At 41.4% G+C, this 18795-nt stretch overlaps 1 protein-coding gene across 4 annotated transcripts in view; it reads right to left on the reverse strand.

Moving 5' to 3' along the window:
• The window catches only part of LOC137524955 (dynein axonemal heavy chain 11-like), a 378600-nt gene that overhangs the window by 279285 nt on the left and 80520 nt on the right, over positions 1–18795 (reverse strand). For 3 of the 4 annotated variants that reach the window (XM_068245505.1, XM_068245508.1, XM_068245509.1), the window contains 3 exons: positions 16979–17110; positions 16720–16893; positions 2236–2440 (listed from right to left, as the gene is read on the reverse strand). In XM_068245505.1, coding sequence (XP_068101606.1) covers positions 2236–2440; positions 16720–16893; positions 16979–17110 — 511 coding nt within the window. The remainder of the gene's footprint in view (positions 1–2235; positions 2441–16719; positions 16894–16978; positions 17111–18795) is intronic. The other variant, XM_068245507.1, reaches the window with a different exon arrangement.

Consider the following 18795-nt stretch of genomic DNA (forward strand, 5'->3'; position numbering starts at 1 on the left):
GACGGTGCATACACAACAGCAGATATGAAGTAGGAACGCAATCGCAAGAGAGGCGATTGCCAGAGGTGACACAAGGCTAAAGCAAGACAGGGCACGAGAGTAGGAAAGGCACAGCAATCATACAATGAGAAGATAAGGAAAACAACAAACGCTAACTAAACGCGAACACCGCACTCCTTCGCAACAGCGAACGCGTTTACAGCACGATCTCCGCATGTTAAGCACAACAGAGACAAGCACGCCTAACTAACCACCGACAGACAAACACGACACAGAGGACACGAGCGCTTGCTTAATGGTTACCTCACCGAGCCTCCAGCAAGCGTTCGTATCAGACAAGACAGATAAACGAAAACAGGAATAAGTGAGAGATACGATCCACCGCTCTTCCGCCAGAGCGAGTGCGATCTAAATAGGGAAACAGAGTTAGCAGGATTTACTGCTCTTTCCGCCAGAGCGAGTGAGATCCAAGTAAAGCAACAGAGCTAGCAGGATCCACTGCTCTTTCCGCCAGAGCAAGTGCGATCCAAGCAAAGCAACAGAGCTAGCAGGATCCACTGCTCTTCTGCCAGAGCAAGTGCGATCCAAGTAAAGCAACAGAGCTTAGCAAGATCCACTGCTCTTTCCGCCAGAGCAAGTGTGATCCAAGTATAGAAACAGAAGGAGCTACCAGTAGCAACCGCTGCTCTGGTTAGCACCCAACAGACAGACAGAACAGGCAATACAAATATACAACCTGACTGAACTAGAGGGGTGTCTAATACAGCCGCCAGAATTACTCTAAGTTAGCTAATAATCCAACAGAGAAGGCTGACACTCCAGGAGTGTGTTTACAAACCGTTATGACCAGCAAAGCCTTCTGGTCAGCAGCAACCTTTTATACTGCCAGCCCTCAAACGAGACAGCTGAGCAATTTGCATGTATGCAAATCTCTCAGCAAAGCAACTCTGAAAGTTGCAAGATGAAGCCAGGTCTCTTTTCCAGAGACCTGCATCTCTCAGACATAAGGAATGGTCAAACAGCTGGCTGCCTGTGCAGCCAGCTGAGCGGATCATTACACAACCTCAAAAAGCCTAATTGGTGGTGAAAAAAACAAGATATAGATCATTTCATTGTGATTTGTAGTGATTAAAGTGAACTAAGCAGCTCCTGGCTTCAAATAGCTGCAAGGGCTGCCATTGTTCAGAAGCTCAACCCCTGCTGTTTTACAACTAGCATTGTCCAGGCTAGGTGTGAAATTCTTCAACTGTAACTGATGTTTTCTGTTTGAAGTACAATGGGGGTTTGTTTGTGGTCAGTTAAGTCTAATGAGGTGATTTCTTCTCTGTGTTCCACAATCTCCTGCTCAGCGACCGCAGGTCCTTTATGGATGGACAAAGTGGCTATTTTAACCCTTAGATGTAAAAAAATGAGGTAAATTGAAAGTTTTTTTAATAATAAACCACATTTTTAGAATGCATTTTTAATTTGCTATAGAGCTGCCCTGGGTGTTAAAAATGATGCTCGGTTCACTTTAAGCTATTGGCAAATGAAAGGGATGAGCACTGAAACCTAAAAAAAACGCTCTTGTCCGTTTAGCTTGGTATTTATTCCAGACTATGGACAGCTTTAGAGATCTTAATTTCTTAAAAAAGGGTGCAGGCAAATATGTTGGAGAGTTATCAAGTATATAAATAATTTTGGGCATATTTATGCATGTTAGTTAGATTTCCTCTAAGGTGTCTCTTCTCCAGACTAAATAAGCCCAGTTTATCTAACCATTCCTAGTAAGTGAGACCTTCCATCCATCTGACCAATTTTTGTGACTTTTCTCTTTGTTTGAAGAACTAGTATCCTCAATTTCTATTCTCTGCAGTGGTACTTATCACTGTATGTGTTACAGGCTGCTGCATGTATGGTTATGAGTGCAAGAGGTTGATATTGGTTTGCATGGCTCATCTGTACACACTCTAGATTATTGGCCAAGATGGCAGGCAAACTGCTGCCTTGGCTGCGTTACATCCAGAGTGTATACAAGGCTTTAGTTTGGGTTATTCTTTGACCACAGCAAGCTGAAATGAAAAGCTGATTTGTAAACACACACACACCTACAATAATCTGTGCAGCACCAATCCACATTTAAGACATTTACAATAAAAGTATAATTTAACTCTCAGAAATGAAAACCATTATATTTATAGCACAAAAGCATTTGCATCATGTCATTTATAATTCAATATAGGTTCCATGACTTACGCTGGAGCATAGCAGACGTGGTGTAATAGTTAAATGGCACTTTGGCTACCACGTAGTCTTCTGACAGTTTTGCTAATTTATCAGACACCAATATGGTTTTTCCCACTCCAGCACTGCCGACCAACATTATTGGCTTCCCCTTCTCCAGTAGCAAGTCCAAAAAATACCTCAATCGGGTAGTTTCAGCGGTTTGTACCAAGACAGTCTAAAAGTGTTGAAAGAAATTTGATCATCTATGATATGTATAAGCAGATTAGAGCAATTTAGAGCAAAATATGAAAACTTATTCTGACAGATTCCTCATATGAACTGTTTCTCTGAAGCACAGGTGTAAAACACAAGACCAGTGGGCCAAATGTGGCCCTCCTTGCCATTTAAGGTGCTCCCCCCCCTCCCCCCCCTAAGAGCTTCAAATGTGCATTATAAGCAGTACATATACAGTGGAATGCGAAAGTTTGGGCAACCGTGTTAATTGTTATAATTTTGCTGTATAAATCGTTGGTTGTTACGATAATAAATGTCAGTTAAATATATCATCTAGGAGACACACACAGTGATATTTGAGAAGTGAAATTACGTTTATTGGATTGACAGAAAGTGCACAATAATTGTTTAATTGGGAACATATTGAGGAAATGGAAGACCACAGGCTCAGTTCAAGTTAAGGCTCAAAGTGGCAGACCAAGAAAAATCTCAGATAAAGAAAAACATTGAATGCTGAGAACAGTCAGAGTCAACCCACAGACCACCACCAAAGACCTATGGAGTGCCATGGAGTCACTGTGCATCGTTTAACCATTTAGCACACTTTACACAAGGATATGCTGTATGTGAGAATAATGCAGAGGAAGCCTTCTCTATGCCCACAGCACAAACAGAGCCGCTTGAGGTATGCTAAAGCACATTTGGACAAGTCAGCTTCATTTTGGAATAAGGTTCTGTGGACTGATGGAACTAAAATTGAGTTATTTGGGCATAACAAGGGGCGTTATGCATGGAGGAAAAAGAACACAGCATTCCACAGTAAAATATGGTGGTGGTTCCATCATGCTGTGTGGCTGTGTGGCCAGTTGAGGGACGCATGAATTCCACTCAGTATCAGCAGATTCTGGAGACCAATGTCCAGGAATCAGTGACAAAGCTGAAGCTGCACCGGGGCTGGATCTTTCAACAAGACAACGATCCTAAACACTGCTCAAAATCTACTAAGGCATTGTAGAGGAACGAGTACAATGTTCTGGAATGGCCATCTCAGTCCCCAGACCTGAATATAATTGAAAATCTGTAGTGCGAGTTAAAGAGAGCTGTCCATGTTCTGAAGCCATCAAAACTGAATGAACTAGAGATGTTTTGTGAAGAGGAATGGTCCAAAATACCTTTAGCCGGAATCCAGACTCTCATTGGAACCTACAGGAAGTGTTTAGATGCTGTAATTTCTGCAAAAGTAAGATCTACAAAATATTGATTTCATTTCTTTTTTGTAGTGCCCAAATTTACGCACTTACCTAATTTTGTTTAAACAATTATTGCACACTTTCTGTAAATTCAATAAACTTCATTTCACTTCTCAAATATCACTGTGTGTGTCTCCTATATGATATATTTAACTCACATTTTTTATCGTAGCAACCAATGATTTATACAGGAAAAACATGACAATTAACAAGGTTGCCCAAACATTCGCATCCCACTGTAACAGTACAGTATAACAACACAGTGCCATCCCATGCAGAAGATGACAGTGTTTCTGTTTGAAACAATGTCAGCTTGAGCCCGGGTGCAGCAACAACCCACGGGACCCCTCCTTGTATAGAGCTATCCCTTTTCGCTATACCTACACCATTTAATCTGAGACATTAAAGGGACTCCGAGCAGTGCAAAAACTATGGAAAGATGCATATCATTTTAAAGCTCTCTTTCTCCTCTTTCCAATGATATATAAACCACCGCCCTACGCCTTTTAGTTTTCGCTATATTCGCGATCGAAATTGCCGCGGCCGCGACTTCGATCGCAAAAATAGAGAAAACTAAAAGGCGTAGGGCGACGATTTAGGGGTCGCCAGAAAGAGGAGAAAGAGAGCTTTAAAATGATATCCATCTTCCCATAGTTATATTGTATTACACAGGGCGACTTTTTCCTGCTGAATGGAGCTGCTGACTTTGAGAAAAAGTCGCCCTATGTAATACAATATAACTATGGAAAGATGGATATCATTTTAAAGCTCTCTTTCTCCTCTTTCTGGCGACCCCTAAATCGTCGCCCTACGCCTTTTAGTTTTCTCTATTTTCGCGATCGAAGTCGCGGCCGCAGCAATTTCGATCGCGAAAATAGCGAAAACTAAAAGGCATAGGGCGGTGGTTTATATATCATTGGAAAGAGGAGAAAGAGAGCTTTAAAATGATATGCATCTTTCCATAGTTTCTGCACTGCTCGGAGTCCCTTTAAATCTTAATTTGGACTACGACTTAGACTATGTCTTATATTTTGGCCCCTTATCTTACTGAGATTGACACTCCTGCTCTAAAGTACACCCATTATTATTTAAAATGTAGAGAAGTGTCCCAGGTACTATACTTACCGAGGGCTTTCTTAACCCCCCTTAAGGCTGCTCATCCCTCGCCATCTCCCTGGGTGGCTCCTGTCACTTCCAATTCAGCCAAAAACCCTGGCTTGCGCAGTACTACTGCACAGATGCAGTAGTACGAAGGAATGGGAGCACGAAGGGGGAGCAGGCATGGACGGGCCTCGCATGTGGGATGAAGCGCGACTTGGCCAGGGTTTCGGGCTGAATTGCAAGGGGAGAAAGCGAGGGACGAGTGGCCTCAAGGGGGCTTAAAGAAGCCCCAGGTAAGTGTGGAACCAGAACAAATGGCCAGCGGCTTGGAACATGTTGGCGCTTTATAAATCAATAATAATAATGGTCAAATAAAGAGAGCATCAAGCATATAGCAAAATAACAGCATTGTTTAACACCTATAGGGCTTGATTCACAAAAGCATGCTAAAGCATAGCACAACCGTGCTATGCATTTAGCACGCAATGCACCGCGCATGAAGGTTTGCACACGTACAGATTTACATGCGTGCGCTAACGTCGCAATGTGCGCGTGACAACCTTCGTTAGCGCACACACATAAATCTGTACGCACGAAAACCTTCACGCGCGGTACATTGCGCGCTACACGCATAGCTTAATCGTGCTATGCTTTAGCACGCTTTTGTGAAACAAGCCCGTAGTTCCACAGTAACATTTTAATATAAACATGAAAACATTGTTCATTTAACAAAAAAAAATCATTCCTGGCCTGCTGCTATACTAATCTCTGCTCTTACCTAGTTTGTAGGAATTAGCAAAATGGCCTATTTATCTTTCTGGAATTTCCCACAGGTGTGAATATATATGCACACAATTAGGCACAAAGTTGTGACATAATGAGATAAACTTACATACACATAGTACCAGTTCTACTTAGATTCAATCTGTATTGTCAATACCATTTTATTGCTTTTTTTTCATAGCAAAGGTTAATAAACATGTTCTTTATCTTTGTCAGAAAAGTTGAACTGCAGTGGCAGTGCAGTGGCAGCCAGTTCCCTACTGCCACTTTTTGGTTGGGGAGTGTCTACTGGGGGGCCCCCTAGTTAATTTTGCCCAGGGGCCCCACTGTTACTAGAGCCGGCCCTGGTGGCAGCTCTTCTGTATAGTAATTAGAAGGCAAAACCAGGTTTTACAACACACTGACATGGCTGCTGTTTAGGCCACGCTTCCACTATACGTGCTGTCGCGCGCATTTCGGCAGCGCGTATAGTGTGACATGGTAGAAGTGTATAGACAGCCTTTTTACAGTTCCTATCATATGCGCTGGGCAGCAGTGTGATGCGCTATTGCACTGCTGCATGCATTGTTCGGAAATTGCAGTGCTGACCCATTCACTGTAATGAATGGGATCAGCAACGCATAACAGTGCAGATGGTGTGCGATTGTACGCCTTGTGTTCCGATCGCACAGCCATCTGTGCTAAATGATGTGAACAAAGCCTTACTCTTCTACCAGGAAAGTTTTATAGTGTATACAACGGCTACACATACAATTAAAGAGGAACTGTAACCAAGGATTTACCTTAATTCCAATCAGTAGCCGATACCCCCTTTCCCACAAGAAATCTTCACCTTCTCTTTATGGGTGATATTGTGGTGAAACCCCTCCCAGAGTGTGGTGTCATGATCTTGGTCCTGACAGTGTGCTGTCTGTGAACCTTGTTGCATTGTGGGAAATAATGCATTTTTCCAACTGCCAAGCAAGCAGTATCTCTCTCTGTGCATAGAACTCTAACTCATGAACATTTCGCACAGATGACCTGGCAGGACTAAAGATGTCACCACCAGTGATACATTTTAGAAGGTAAATCAGCAAGAGGCAAGATTTTACAATCTGCAAACACTGACTAAATCATCTATAAATTAATATTGTAAACAATAAGCAATTTTATTAATTATGCTATTTTCACTACAGCTCCTCTTTAATTATCTCCTAAGTTCCGTTTCACTTCAGGGCTGCTTTTCTGCAATTGAGTCATGAGATAAAGTGAAATCAGCAAAAATGTTAAAATAGTAGGTAAAACCGGTGAACGAAGCCAGAATAGGTTCTAAGAATATGCATAACTATAAAACGAACAAGTCATCTTAAAGGGGTATCTTTAATTATGTTCTGAGAAATAACAAAAAATATAATGGAATTTCTCTCTATACAGATGGAATAATGCGAGATTTATGCAGTGAACCCAACCATGTCTGGGGTCTGAACCTGGAACTTAAGGGGTTATTATGCCATAAACATTCCTCCCAGGCTATTCAATACTGCTGTGAAGACCACAAATTGTAGTTCAAATGTGTCTTCACTTTAAGTGCACTGGATCATTTACTTTAACAATGTGAGCATGTTCTCATTATCATGTTCAACTTGATTACGACAGGGCCTAATACTTAAAAGCACTCTTGAAAGGGAAAAAGGCATGAACGCATGATCAATTCCTAATAAACTGAGCAACGTGCTAATGTGTGTTGAGTGATTTAGACAAGGAAGATCAGATAAAAGATGTACAGTAGGTAGACAAAATGGAGCTGATAAAAATAGGAAAGGACAGAAGGGCGTGCTCGTTCAGACACTTAATTGCACGTGCCACAAGAGTGACTTCATGACTTCTGGATTTCTGGAGAACAGAGAAATTCATGACTATAAAACTAAAGCGGTGAAAGAAAACTTGACACAATGAACTTTGGGGGTCCACAACTTTATTTTCTTAAAGAAGAAATCTGGGCAACAAGTAAATTGAATCAGTAAACTTATATAGGATGCTGCCCAGAAGATCTCACTCATGGTGTCTGCTAAAATCAAAACATCCCCTCCGTTTACCTGAACATTGTTCAGCTGGATTGCCCTATGGCTACATTTCTGTAAAAATAAATGTGCAACTTCTGATTTGCCTGTTTTTCACTTGGTAGCACCGAGTTTTCTGACTTTTAAGATTAGCATGCCATATAGCTGCTCATACTTCTTCACCAGTGACCTTCAAGGACTCCAAAGTACAGCCAATAATTTGTCTGGTTAGCGTTAAAGCTTGATGCAACACTGAAAATTAGTACCAGGAAATGAATGATATGTGACACATGGTCCTAGGACAGTGTTTCTCAAACCTGTCCTCTTGACTCCCCAATGGTGCATGTTTTGTAGGCAACCTCACCTATGCACAGGTGGGGTAATTAGTGTCTGCGTTGCATGGACTCCTCCTAGCTGAGACACTAATAACCAAACCTGTGCATAGGTGAGGTTTCCTGCAAAACATGCACCCTTGGGGAGTCACAAGGACAGGTTTGAGAAACACTGTCCTAGGGACAAAGCCGTGAGGGTACCCAAATGTCTACTATACAGGCTAAAACATCAATTTTACTGTCAAACTTAAAAATATTGTACAAAAAAAGCCAAATTGATTGGCTTACTAGAATGATTTAACAGAGGACCTCACTGAGGGGTTCTTGTCTGATCCCCCCCCCCCCCCCCACACACACACACACAATCATTAAATGTCACTATGGCGTGGGGGAGAGTTCGCCCTGCATGCAGTCTGTGTAAATGGCCACCCTAAAAGTTTCAGTGGATGGCCACAGAACACGCCCCAACAGTTGGGGGAGGACATCCATGTCTAATATCTGTGATACATATAAATCTAGATATTGGGTAACTGTGTGCGTATGCACCTGCCTGTGTAACATACAGACACACGTGTCGCTGTAGGAAAAGCCAACAGTACCCAGGGGCAGAGTTACACCTAAACCAATATGTCTTAACATATAAATGAACACAGATACCCGGATACTGGACTGTCATGTAGGTAACAAACATAAAAGTGAACAGGGGTACACTATATACAATGTGTCAAAGTTACAGCTTGATAAGTGTGTTACATGTCAGCGAAAGCTGACTGGCCGGGAGACACAGGCAGTGTCTTTATGAACGCAACTAGAGTGTATTGTTGGCTATGGCTGCTTACTTGAGTTTACAGTGGGACAGGCGTGTGCTTGTATTTATGGAAGTCAGCAGATATTTGCTTTATGATGTATGTCTGTGTGCAATTCCATTCATGATCATGTGTCGAGTGCTGGTAATGTTGCCAAAAAATCCAATAACTCTGACTTGGATCTGGTGCTGTTTGTTAATTTCAGCTACCCTTGGGACTTGAGCTTTTGGCTTCTAATTCTAATGCCATGTTACTGGCTTTGGCTTGCTGTTAACTTTATATTAAACAGTTGATTGTCATGTGATTCTTCATCTGTTCCCTACAGGTACCTATTTTTGACTGTGTTACTGCCTGCCAGCTCCATTCCTGCATCCTTAGGGCCCGTTCACACTGCACGCGTTTCCAGCCGCGTTTTGGAAACGCGTGCAGGTGGCCAAAATGCACGACATCAGACATTGCATAGAGTGCAATGTCTGATGTTCACACAGCATGCGTTCCGGACCTGTGTGGTCCGGGAACGCATGCTGCACGCAGATTTTACAAAAACGCGCGGCTGTCCCATTCACTTTTCAGTGATGGGATCAGCCACGCAACGCATACGAACGCGGACATGCGTGCGTTCGTACGCGTTGCGGTCCGCATGCGTTGGGGTCCGCATTTTGTAGTCTGAACGGGCCCGACTCATATTGTTACCTCTTGTTGATCATTTGCTACACATATGTGATGACTCTAAAATGTCATATTCTGCTCTCATTTTTTGCCATCCTGACCCATATGCAATTACCTTTTTCCCTTGAGTTTTGCCCTAAGTGATATTTCCAAACTTGGCAATAAAATACGTTTTAAACTAGCAGCAAGAACGAAAATATTCAAAATAATGTTGCTAGTACCTTTTCTCATAGTTTTTGATACTTTTTCAATTGCAGAGTGCTGAAAAGTTAATTTAAGATGAAAAATGATCTCCTTGGAGAAAACTAAGGAGAAAAAGTTAATTGCATATGGGCCACTGGCCCATTTTTTCACCTGACTTATCTCCTAGAAGATTTTTCCTCTTCTCTTTAACCACCTTAGCGGTATGGATGAGCTCAGCTCATCCATTACCGCCACGGTGGATTGCTCAGCCCTTTTTTGACAATTTTTTTTTTTTTAAAACACGCAGCTAGCACTTTGCTAGCTGCGTGTTTCACTCGATCGCCGCCACTCACCGCCAATCCATTGCGCAGCCTGGCCAATCACCACCAGGCTGCGCTAAGGGTTGGATCAGGACTCCGCCTGATCGTTGCCATGGCGACGAGGGAAGCCCTAACAGGAAATCCCGTTCAGAGCGTGATTTCCTGTTGGGTATGATCGCCGGCGGCGATCGGAGGGGTGGGAGGGATGCCGCAGGAAGGGGGGAATCATGTAGCTAGCGCTAGGCTAGCTACATGATAAAACAAAAAAGTGAAAAAAAAACACCCGTGGCCGAGCGCCGCAGAACAACCAAACGCCAGGGTGGTTAAAATAACTTTTCAGCACTTTTCAATCAAAAAAGTAGGTGAAAAAATATTACAATTATTCGGAGTATTTTCTTGCTTGCTAGGGGCTGAAAAGGCAGAAGCAGCTAATTGTAGTGCGAACAAAAATGAATGCACGCTAAAGAGCTGGGCCACCCACTATGGTAACTGTGGCTACTAATAGTGGGTGCAAAGTGTCCACTATTATTAACCCCAGTTCCCGTAGCGGGCAATCATCTTTTGTCACAGGAGGAGGGGGTTTAAGGTTAGGTGGGGGTTATTATTTGCTGGGGGGAGTAGTATTTAGAGGGGAGGGTAATTAGTTGCCCTGGGAGAGGTATTAGTTGCCCGGGGAGAGGTATTAGTTGCCCGTGGAAGGGTTATTAGTAGCCTGGTGGAGGGTTATTAGTAGCCTGGTGGAGGGTTATTAGTTGCCCGGGAAGGAAGCGTTATTAGTTGCCTGGAGAGGAGGGTTATTAGTTGTCTGGAGAGGAGGGTTATTAGTTGTCTGGGATGCTTTTTAGGTCCCTGGGGGGAGGGTGTTAGTTGACCACCAGTGGAGTGTTCTGTGTAGGGAGTTGGGCGAGGTTAGGTCATAGTGAAACATGGGAAAATATTGCCGATATTTCACTATATCAATTAGGTTGTACAATAACGGTAAATTAACAGATATTCTACTACTGTTATAAAATGCTCCCTTAACAATTTTTTTTTTCAATTACGCCCACATTAGCACATGGCGTTTTAAAATGAATGGCATTTAATTGACAAGTTCTGAAAATACCACCTAGGAGAAAACTCTGAATTGCATATGGGCCCCTTGTCTCATTTCAAGGTTTCAGGACTGTGAAGTGCAAGAGAGAATATACGGTACTTGTCATGTGAGTCTCCCTACCAGGTACATGATATATTCCAACAAAATACCAAAAAGCAGGAGGGGAGAGTGTTAGTTCCCCTACTTTTCTGAATAAGTGGATGAAATGTATAGCAATCTGCCTTTGATGCTCTGAAAAACGATCCTACATTCACCTTGTTCTCTGTTGACACATTATCAGTTTATTCCATCTATGGTCCAGCTGGAGACTTGTTTGAAACGCACCCACCTTTCCCTGGAACTAAAACTATTGCCGCCTGCTCATAAATAGTTTGCCTTTAACCCTCTCCCAAGGGCTCTTAAGCGAATATAATAACTGCTGAGAGAAAGCTTTGTAATGACCACCACAGTTAAAGAGGAACTCCAGTGAAATTAATGTAATAAAAAAAGCGCTTCATTTTTACAATAATTATGTATAAATGATTTAGTCAGTGTTTGCCCATTGTAAATCTTTTAAATCCCTGATTTACATTCTGATATTTATTACATGGTGACATTTTTACAGTTCGCAGATGATGTAGCTGCTGCATGCTTTTTTGGCAGTTGGAAACAGCTGTAGACAGCTATTTCCCACAATGCAGCAAGGTTCACAGACAGGAAACTGCCTGGAGTACGTACTCAGCGTTTCTTGCGGGAGGGGTTTCACCACAATATCAGTCATACAGTGGCCCCTAATGGTCTGTTTGTGAAAAGGAATAGATTTCTCATATAAAAGGGGGTATCAGCTACTGATTGGGATAAAGTTCAATTCTTGGTCAGAGTTTCTCTTTAAGGTGTGTACACAGGCAAAAAGAACATTAGGACTCCATGAATTTGCTGTACAGAGGCATTGTAAGTCCACAGCCTCATGACACATTCTGTTGCTATGAACAGAGGTGGAGGGACAATGGTGCAGCGTCCAATGGAGGAGTGTTGAGTGGGAGGGATAAGTAGGAGAACAATGAGCTCCATTGAGATGATTTGTCACTCTAAATCTTTCAGCAACAAGAGGCTTTACACACACTAGATTCTAGGCAGAAACGGCCCGTCCAGCCACCTTGGCTGAGAACCCTCCAGCATGTGTACAAGTCTTTAGCAAAACTTAAAGAAAACCTGAACTGAAAATTAAAAGTCAAAATAAGATACACAAGTCATACTTACCTTCCATGTAGTCTACTCCTCAATATCTTTCTCCTGTCCCACGTCCTATTTGTTCACTGTGATCAAGGGAATTTTCCGTCCTCCATTTAGAAAATGGCCATTACCCATAACAGCTTTCTGGTCAGCACACAGTTAAACTGAAACATCGCCCACTTCAGCCATAGGGAAACATGGACATTATCTGGTACATCAGTTTTCCTCTCAGCTATAACTGACAGCAACTGATATTTTACTGACAGCAACTGATATATTTCAGATCTGACAAAATATTGTCAGATCTGGAAGGGATCACTGTAAGAAGAAAATGGTGAGCTTCTGAGAGGGACTGATGGCAAGGTAACTATTTAATGTTCATTTGAAGTTACCTCATGTGTTTATTTTAAATATTTGTACTCAGTACAGGTTCTCTTTAAGGCTGAAAGTAGGAAAATTAGAACCTGTATAATCAGTCCTTTGGCAACTACAATACAGCCATATGCATCAATCTATGTTGATCGGTGCAGTTTGCCCTGTAAAGAAGACAAAGTTGCTTTCATTTACAAAAGTTCTCCTGGTCTGGAGATCACTAAACAAAATAAGTGATCCTGCAGATTTGGGTTTCAAATTATTGAAGCGGCTAGGGTCCATATGCAATTAACTTTTTCTCCTGAGTTTTCTCCTAGGTGAGATTTTCAAACTTATCAATAAAATACCTTCTAAGTCACCAGAAAGCAAAAACAATGCACAAAATAATTTTGGTAGTACTTTTTCACCTACATTTTTGGTACTTTTTCCATTGCAAAGTGCTGCCAAGTTATTCTAAATCAAAGATGAAAAATTATCTCCTGGGAGAAAACTCAGGAGAAAAAGTTAATTGCTTATGGGTCGATAAGGTCTAAAATACACACAGGACCATATGCAATTAACTGTCTCCCCTCTTCTCCTAGGAGATACTTGTTTCATCTTCTATTTAATATAAGTTTCCAGCACTTTTTAACTGAAAAAGTATAAAAATACTCAGTATAATTTTGATAGCACCTTTTTACCTACATTTTGGTACTTTTTCCATTGCACAGTGCTAAAAAGTTATCATAAATTGAAGATGAAAAATTATATCCTAGGATAAATCTCAGGAGAAAAAGTGAATTGGGCCCGTATCTCTGATATTGAGGGTGCCATGGCACTCGGCTGCAAGGGGGCAGGGCTAACCACCGACAGTCGCTGCACAGGGAGTCTCTGAGGGTGAGTTAGGATGGTTCACATGGGCTTCTGCTAAGCTTCTGCTTAGGGCTCTTTCAAGGTAAGATGAAAGTCCATAGACTTTCATTTTACCTTTCACACTCGACGCTGCGTTTCGATGCGTTGCGGTTCCGACGCACCCGGGCGCAGTTTTTCCTCCAACGCACCCGCGAGCCGGCGTTTTCCGTCGGGTTTAATTACCAGCTACCGCCGCTGATTGCGTCGCACCGCAGATACCTGACGACACGCCGCAGGCAGACAACGCGTGCAGGAGAACGGCTCCTGTTCGCGTTGTCTCATGTGAAAGAGCCCTAAGTGTTTCGTTCAAATGCTGTGTTTTCTTTTTTCAAGAATGACAGCATTTGACAGCTTAGCTTTTAATGGCTTTTGAAGACTTTTAATGGCTTTCAGGAGAGCTTTGCTATTTCTGGGCTTTTGGTGGCTTTTACAGGAAGTATATGGAAAGGCTGGGCTTTTATGGGCTTTCTTTGGCTTTTATGGGATTTCAGTGGCTTTTGCTGGCTTTCAAACGCCTTCTAGAAGCTGCATGTTGCTTTTGAGATGAGACAAGACGCTGGGATCAACTGCCAGGCTTTCATGAAAGCCTGCAAAAGCTTGTACTAAATGCTCCCATTCACTTGCATGTGAGGGCGGTAGATCCCTAAAAACGTTACTTTTTTGAAACACTGCGTTTAATGCCAGCAAAACGTGAACAAGTACTTATACTGAAAGCACCACAGAAGTCAGTATAATGCACACAATGAGTATTTTAGACTTTATAGTCTCTTTAAAATCATTTGCTATTAGGAGGCGAATGTTTGTAACTCTTATGTGGGTCACATTAGACTAGCAAAGCTTGCAGAAAAATTAGTGAGATCATGCTGAGTGTACAATTGCAGGGACTTGCTTCGAGGTGTAGCAAGAATACTTATAATACATCTAGTCACCGAGTCACCAGGCCAGGTATATAGGAACATTTATCTTCTCCATTAATTTCTGACCAGGAGAACCCTAGTAAATGAGGGCCAGCGTCACCTCCATAGGGAATTCTGTGGCCGATGTCTGTAGCGATGCACACAACCTGTACAAACATTGATAAGCAGTAACACAGTTCAGGCAAAGGGTTAATAAGCAGCAGCAATATCTTCCCATCACAAGTCATACTAATCTGATTCCAGCCAAGCACCCATTTAACTCTACGTTTCCTCTTCAGTAAGCTTTGCATAAAACTAACCCCAACCCACATGGGCTTCTTTAATACCCTCCCAGAATGACAATGAATGATGGCTCGTAGGTGGAAACCGCTTGAAGAAAGCTAAATTGTAACCAGGAAAAAAATTGACATTTCAGATTTTAAATGTTACACAGTTTTTATAAAGCTTCAGTCAATTTATTTTATTTATTCTAATGAAGAGCATTACAACGGCTCTGCCGCACTGAAGCAAGAATCGATCACATCATTAATCACACCTCGTGAATAGTCACAAATCAGATTCTAACAGCAAGCACTGAATCAGAAGCAACCAAGCATAAACTCCTTCACAATTTATGATCTCTTCAATTGCATCTTTTCAACCATTAAATTGCAAGATACCATAAATTTTTATCTTCTTCACTTCAGTCACATTATTGATTCTGCCTGGTGAAATATAGAATCGCTGTAAATCTGGGCTATTGAATTAATTTTAAGTCCTGACTTCAAATCGGGAAGCCAACATGGTAGTAAGGCTGTTAATTCACACTGAGGAGCAAATGATGGAAACATTAAAATTTAAATGGACAACAGGGACCTAAAAGAGCCATAGCTCTGTCAATTGCAGTCCTCGTCAACCTTGAAGGTATTTTTCCCAATCTTCTCTGGAATGTTAAAGAAACAAGGCCATAAACATAAATGATATGTAAACTACCTAAGAACATCCTCCCACATACTTAAAATATATATGCGAAGAAAGAAAGAAAAATCGAAAAATAACAATAAAAATCCTATATATATATATATATATATATATATATATATATATATATATATATATATATATATATATTAATATATATATATATATATATACAGTATATATATATATACATATATATATATATATATATATATATATATATATATATATATATATATATATATATATATTGTATTTTAATTTTTTTTTTTTTAAATGGCAAAAAAAAAAAGAATACATACTTTTCAACTTATCATTTGTTGTAAAGGAAAAAAAAATTTGTATCACATATATTTTTATTCTGAAATGTTGATAACTGTATTATGATAAATGAAAATACAGCAGCGCCTATATAGTCCACTTGCTGCATGCCAACATTTTTTCTGCTCCCCCGTGCCTCTCTCCCAGTGCCGGAGCTCCCTCCCTCCCCCCCCCCCCCTCATCTGAGTGAAGGGAATAGATATCAAGGTTAAAATACAAAATAAGACCATGGGACTTTAGGAAATAACTATTTAGGAGCAGGACTATATATAGTTTCTCTTCAGTTTTTGTTCACTTCAGGTTTGCTTTCTCCATTTCCCGGTTTTATGCTGTGATTGGCTCACACGAGGTCAGGAGCCAATGAAATTGGCTCCAGACCAACATATGGAAGCTCTGCTGTCAGCGTGACAGTAGAGTGAGCAGGTGCAGCGAGCCAGCGACGCAAACAGAGGTGCGAATGGCAAGAGCTATGAAAGGCTGATTGAAATCTACACCCCGGGTGGAGTAACAGGACCCTACCAAATGTTAGACTTCAACCATCAAGGCCCGCCAACAGAGCAACAACCTATATGAACCAACAGAATTACTCAATACAGAATTTTTAAATAACAATTAACTAAATGTATTCAAGCAGCAGTGAATCGTTTTTCCCTTTTTCAGTCTATGATTTTGGCCTCAGCCATTTTCAATTAAATAATGAATGTATTCAGATATATACTTTTGTGTGTGGACATCCGTGAAAGGAGTGTAGCAGTTATACTTCATATTTGACTTCAAACTAATTAATCAGCACCTTGCTATGTATCTTAGGAATGCTGAACATGAGATGCTTGGCACCTGAGGTCACAGGTCAACATACCTGCCAAGCCAATTTCACAATGGTCACACTCTCACTGTTGGCTTTTATTCCATCTTACATTACAGAAAATACGGGTAGATAAAAAAAATGTATACTACATCAGCGTTTTGGGCAGTGTTAGCAAACTCCCCTCCCTAATACTTACGGTATGTTGGTAATACAAACTTACCTGTAAAGGGGTGTCTGGAGTCATATCAAATTCTGGAATCTTTTCTGTCCAAGGGGTGAATTTCTTGGTGTCTGGGTCAATGAAATAGTCAAAGACAGTGCCATTGGAAGGGAACTTGATGGTCCTCATCTCTTTGTTCCACCATCTGCTAAACTCCAACCGATAATCAAGTAGCTGGAAAAAGAAAAAATAATTTGATGTCAGTATAAAAACCCTGCAAGTTATTAGGACATGTTATTGTATTTTTCTAATTTCTTACCTGGTCTTGAAAGAGGGCACCTCCAAATGACCAAACACAGGCAAAAACAAAGTATATTTCATAGAGCTCGCGTGGTGAATCTGGAGGAGTGTTCTCAGCGGTCAGTAGACAATCCAGTAGAGAACACAGTGTCTGCAGGAAAAAATATCAGTTACATCTTTTAATCTAGGAAGGGATGTCCACATATTCAGGTGGAGCCTGCAAGTCATCTGAAAGGTACCTTTTGTGAGGCTTCTGAAACATTCAACATTCATGTTTCTTCAGCATTTTTTAATGCGTTTGCAAACAAGTCTCCTGTTACCTGTGTGGTGGGATTCGTAGAAATTCCAGAACTTCTTGGCAGGAGGCAACTGGAAGTGCACATGATTGGCACAAGTCCAAGCTGCATAAAATGTGCAATTGCATGCAAACTGGAAATATTGTGTTATCATTGACCATCTGTACACCACACTAAAGCCTCTTTCACATCATATAACGAATGCACGAACCGACTTTGTGCATGCGTTATGACCTGCAGCATGACGTTGGGAAGTTGTAGTGCAGTGCTGATTAGCAGCAGTAGTTCTAATTCACCCTATGGGAAAACTCAGCAGCTGGATGTTACGAAGCTCCCAGATGCATTGCAACATAACGCTCTGGAACCGATTTGTTTAATGTGAAAGTTAACATGAAAGTCAAATAGACTTAAATGTTACCTTTCTAAATGCATCCTCGAAGTGTTCCGTTAAAACGCACAAAACAGCTCCTAGTGGGAAAGAGCCCAAAGAGTCGGGTCTATGGCACAGCAAAAAGCAAGTAAAATACATTGTTAAGCTTTTCTGTACTATTTTACTGTTGCTCAAAGGAGGAAAAGGAGGAAATGGAGGAAAAACGTTTTAGTCATTTATTTAGGAAAGGGTTCTTTACAGTAAGAGTGATTAAGATGTGGAATGCATTGTCACAGGAAGTCGTTATGGCAAACTCTATACCTGCATTTAAAGGGGGCTTAGATGCTTTCCTTGCGTTGAAAGACATCCATGGCTACAATTACTAGGTAATGCCTAATGATGTTGATCCAGGGATTTTATCTGATTGCCATCTGGAGTCGGGAAGGAATTTTTCCCTTTTGGGGCTAATTGGACCATGCCTGGTGGGGTTTTATCGCCTTCCTCTGGATCAACAGGGATATGTGAGGGAGCAGGCTGGAGTTGTACTTTGTTCTCTGGTTGAACTCGATGGACGTGTGTCTTTTTTCAACGAAAGTGACTATGTAACTATGGAGTTATAAACAATTGGTGATGGCTTATTAAAGAGACTCCGTAACAAAAATTGCATCCTGTTTTTTACCATCCTACAAGTTCCAAAAGCTATTCTAATCTGTTCTGGCTTACTGCAGCACTTTCTGCTATCACAGTCTCTGTAATAAATCAATGTATCTTTCCCCTGTCAGACTTGTCGGCCTGTGTCTGGAAGGCTGCCAAGTTCTTCAGTGTTGTGGTTCTGCTATGAACTCCCCCTTCCAGGCCTCTCTATGCACACTGCCTGTGTATTATTTAGATTAGGGCATCTTCTCTCTTCTCTCTTATCTTTTACAAGCTGGATAAATCGTCCTCTGAGCTGGCTGGGCTTTCATATACTGAGGAATTACAGACAAGGGCAAAGCTGTTTGCAACAAGAAACGAACAGCCTGAAACTTCAGTGCATGAGAGATGCAGGGGGAAAGAAACACACAATGATCTCTTGAGATTCAAAAGGAAGGATGTATACAGCCTGCTTGTGTATGGATGTATTTTCTATGTGTGGACATACTGTACATCAACCTACTTCCTGTTTTGGTG

The sequence above is a fragment of the Hyperolius riggenbachi genome, chromosome 7 (genome assembly GCF_040937935.1).
Source record: "Hyperolius riggenbachi isolate aHypRig1 chromosome 7, aHypRig1.pri, whole genome shotgun sequence".
Taxonomy (NCBI): domain Eukaryota; kingdom Metazoa; phylum Chordata; class Amphibia; order Anura; family Hyperoliidae; genus Hyperolius; species Hyperolius riggenbachi.